Genomic DNA, 3,935 nt, shown 5'->3' on the forward strand with positions numbered 1-3,935 from the left:
AAAAAAAAAAAAAAAAAAGTAAGGAGAAACAGGAAATTTGAAGGTTGACTATTGTTGTAGACTGAATATTTATGTCACCTCAAAATTCATATGTTAACAAGTAATTCCCAATGTGATAGTATTAGGAGGTAAGGCCTTTGGAAAGTGATTATATCATGAATAGGATTAGTGCTCTTATATTACAAGAGAGAGCCCAGAAAGCTCCCTCTCTCCTAGCACATGAGGATACAGAAAGAAGATGGCCATCTATAAACCAGGAAGTGGGCCCCTCACCAGACACCAAATCTGCTGGCACACCTCAATCACAGACTTCCCAGACTCCAGAACTATGAGAAATTTCCATTGTTTATAAACCACTCAGTTTATAGTATTCTGTTATAGCAGCCCAAAATACACTAGACTACCTATCCTCAGGATGTAACCACTGCTGTCTGTTTCTACTACTGAAAGAGGTAGGACAGCTCCAGGCTATAGATCCTATGCCAGGCCTTACAAACACACACCATGTCACAAGAAGAGCTCCACATCTGAGTACTTCACTGAGAAGCAATTGCAAGAGATGACTATCTGACGTGTGAGAAGTAATCTCATATTTCCAATGGATTAACTGCTACTAATAAAAAGACCTACACAACAGTATCTACAGAGAAATCTAATATAGTACAAATGTAGACCCTCCAAACTAAGCCAAGGTCACATAACCCTAAGCATTTCCTTGCAACACGACCAAACTGCATCATCCTCAAATTACTAGTATTGTCTTGTGAAATGCCAAAACAGTTCAGAAAAATACAGTAGTCTCCCCTTACCTAGGTGGAATACGTTCCAAGCTCCACAGTAGATGCCTGAAACCATGGATAGAACTGAATCCAAATGCTATCAAGCAGAATACATTTCTGTTCCTGTCTTCCACCCACAAATATAATCCCTTTTCCATCTTAACCTAGCACTTACGCCCTGTGGCCACAGCTTTTGTAGTCGAGATGCAACAGCAAAATTAGCACAAATTTCTTTTTCCTTCTTTACAGTTTCACAGATAGAAGATTCATTATCATAGATCTTTGCAACCTCAGCATATGATATGTTTTTCCTTTCCTAAGTCAAAAACTTTCACCTTTTCATTTAAAGTAACCATTTTATGGCTTCTCTTTGGAATATCCAAATTGTATCACTTCTTTTATGCTCTGGGGGCTATTATTAAGTAAAATAAGGGTTACTTTAACACGACTATCCAAAGAAGCCAACCATGCATTTGTACCCTCATATTAATCTGAAAAAAAAAGAACAATACTACAAATATTAAAAAAATAAAAGTGAGTGTGAAAATAAAAGGCCTACTTGGGAAGCACTTAAAAAAATACATAATTGACACCAGGGGAAAAAAACACAACTACTGCTAAGTGACTGGGTGGGTAGTACAGCGTATAGAGCAAGGATATACTGAACAAAGTGATGATTCTTGTCCCAGGTGGAATGGAGCAAGTTAGGACAAGATTTGATCATACCACTCAAAAGAGCATACCATTTAAACTTAGGAGTTGTTATTTCTAGAATTTTCCATTTAATTGACTTGGTGTGTGGATATACGGGGGACTATTGCACTAAAATGTATCTGAAAGACCATGTCTGTTACAATGGCCAACACAAAACATTTGTAAATAAGATGAGTTTAAAGTTTATGCCTCATACATGAGTACCTAAAAAGTGCTTAAGTGATAAATAGGGAAAAAGTTAAAAGACTACTATAACAAAAATATTTAAAAAAAAAAACAATGTTACCTGATCAAGATTTTTGAAAAGAAGAATATCTTTGCAAGCTTCCTGAAGTCTGCATCTCTGTTCATCAGTTTTAGGATGAATCACCTGCCAACCCAAAGAAAACCGGAGATTATTTTTTTTATTTCATTTTTTAAAAAAGCACCCACTTGGTCAGGCGGTACCTGTGGCTCAAAGAATTAGAGCACCAGCCCCATATGCTGGAGGTGGTAGGTTCAAACCCAGCCCCAGCCAAAAACTACAAAGAAAAAAAAAATACACAACAGGTCTTCCAAACATTAGATGAAAAAATCCTTATTTGGGCAGCGCCTGTGGCTCAAAAGGGTAGGGCGCCGGTCCCATATGCCGGAGGTGGGGAGGTGGGGGGTTCATACCCAGCCCTGGCCAAAAACAGGGAAAAAAAAAGCACCCACTTGAAAACTGATATATTTCTTTCTCCAAAACTTGGGGAAAATTTTTAGAAAGTACTCTATAATTTTATTTTTATTTTATTTCTTTTGAAATAGAGTCTCACTTTGTTGTTTTTTTTTTTTTGGCCAGGGCTGGGTTTGATCCCACCACCTCTGGCATATGGGGCCACAGGCGCCACCCTTGAGTCTCACTTTGTTACCCTCAGTTGAATGCCGTGGCATCATAGCTCACAACAACCTCAAACTCTTGGGCTCAAGCGATTCTCTTGCCTCAGCCTCCTAAGTAGCTAAGACTATTTAAGTGCCTGCCACAATGCCTGGCTATTTTTTAGAGATGAGGTCTCACTCTTGCTCAAGCTGGTCTCGAACTCATGAGCTGAGGCAATCCAACCACCTCAGCCTCCCAGAGTGCTAGGATTACAGGCATGAGCTACCATGCCCGGCCTATAATTTTAATTCTACACAAATATCAAATTGTATGCTGAATCTATAAGGGCAGTGTAATGCAGGGGTGAAGAGCACCATCTGGAGCCACCTGCTGGCTATGTGGCAAGTAGCAAGTTACTTGTCTCCTGGAAATCTTGGAGTCCTCATCCATAAAGTGAAGTGTTATAAATTTGTTCATTCAACAAATATTGAGCACTACTCACTGCCAGGCACAATCTTTGCTCTGATGACATGACAATAAAAACAAAGACAAAAATATATGCCTTCACATTCAATAAATACATAAAATATGTTAGGGAGTGTTAAGGCTAAGGAGAAGAAAAGGTAGGGAAATGAGATAATAAGTATGAGTGTGCAGGCAGTGCCTGTGGCTCAGTGAGTAGGGCGACGGCCCCATATACAGAGGGTGGTGGGTTCAAACCCGGCCCTGGCCAAACTGCAACAAAAAAATAGCTGGGTGTTGTGGTGGGCGCCTATAGTTCCAGCTGCTCAGGAGGCTAAGGCAGGAGAATCACCTAACCCCAAGTGCTGGAGGTTGCTGTGAGCTGTGATGCCACAGGACTCTACCAAGGGCAAGAAAGTAAAACTCTGTCTCTAAAAAAAAAAAGAAGTATGAGTGTGCATGTGTACATCCATGTGTGGTCAGGCGAGGCCTTACTGAGAAGGTGACATTTGTGCACAGAGCGTGAGGAAGTAATTACAACTTGAGAGAGTGAGTCATATGGATATTTCTGTGGGAAGAGCACCCTAAGCAGAGAGACCAACAAGTGAATACAAGACTTTAGGGTGGGAGTATGACTAGTAAGTTTGAAAATTAACAAGGAAGTAATTAAGTATAGCTCATTCAGAGTGAAAGAGAAAGATCAGGAGAATGGGTTGGGAGGGAGATGCCCAAATCACAAATGGCATTGTAGGTCACAGAAGAAATGGAACTTTTCTCTAGGAACATGGAGTGATATGAGATTCTGAGTTGAGGAAGGAAAATGGTCTGACTAATGTTTTTAAAAGATTATACTGGCTACTAAGTGAAAAACAGTCTATAGGAAAGCAAGAGTAGCAACCCACAATGCCAGATGGTGGTAGTTTGGACCAGGGTGGTAGTCACGGAGGTGCTAAGCAGTAGAATTCTGAATAGGTTTTGAAAAAGACAGAGCCCACTAAATTTACCAAACAAATGAGAGGGCTTGATGTTGACCCCAGAGTTTTCAGAATGAGCAACTGGAAGGAAGGAACTGCTATAAATTAATCTGGTGAAGATGAATATTTAAATAAAACAATCAGGGCTGGGCATAGTGGTTTACA

The 3,935-nt window shown here is 40.1% G+C and overlaps 1 protein-coding gene across 1 annotated transcript in view; it reads right to left on the reverse strand.

Annotated features, from left to right (window-relative positions):
* The window catches only part of PRKAR2A (protein kinase cAMP-dependent type II regulatory subunit alpha), a 104,182-nt gene that overhangs the window by 53,184 nt on the left and 47,063 nt on the right, over positions 1–3,935 (reverse strand). Inside the window, 1 exon segment of the mRNA XM_023519516.1 lies at positions 1,780–1,863. Coding sequence (XP_023375284.1) covers positions 1,780–1,863 — 84 coding nt within the window.

Source organism: Otolemur garnettii, unplaced genomic scaffold, assembly GCF_000181295.1.
Source record: "Otolemur garnettii isolate 467f Iridium unplaced genomic scaffold, OtoGar3 scaffold00179, whole genome shotgun sequence".
In the NCBI taxonomy this organism is placed as follows: domain Eukaryota; kingdom Metazoa; phylum Chordata; class Mammalia; order Primates; family Galagidae; genus Otolemur; species Otolemur garnettii.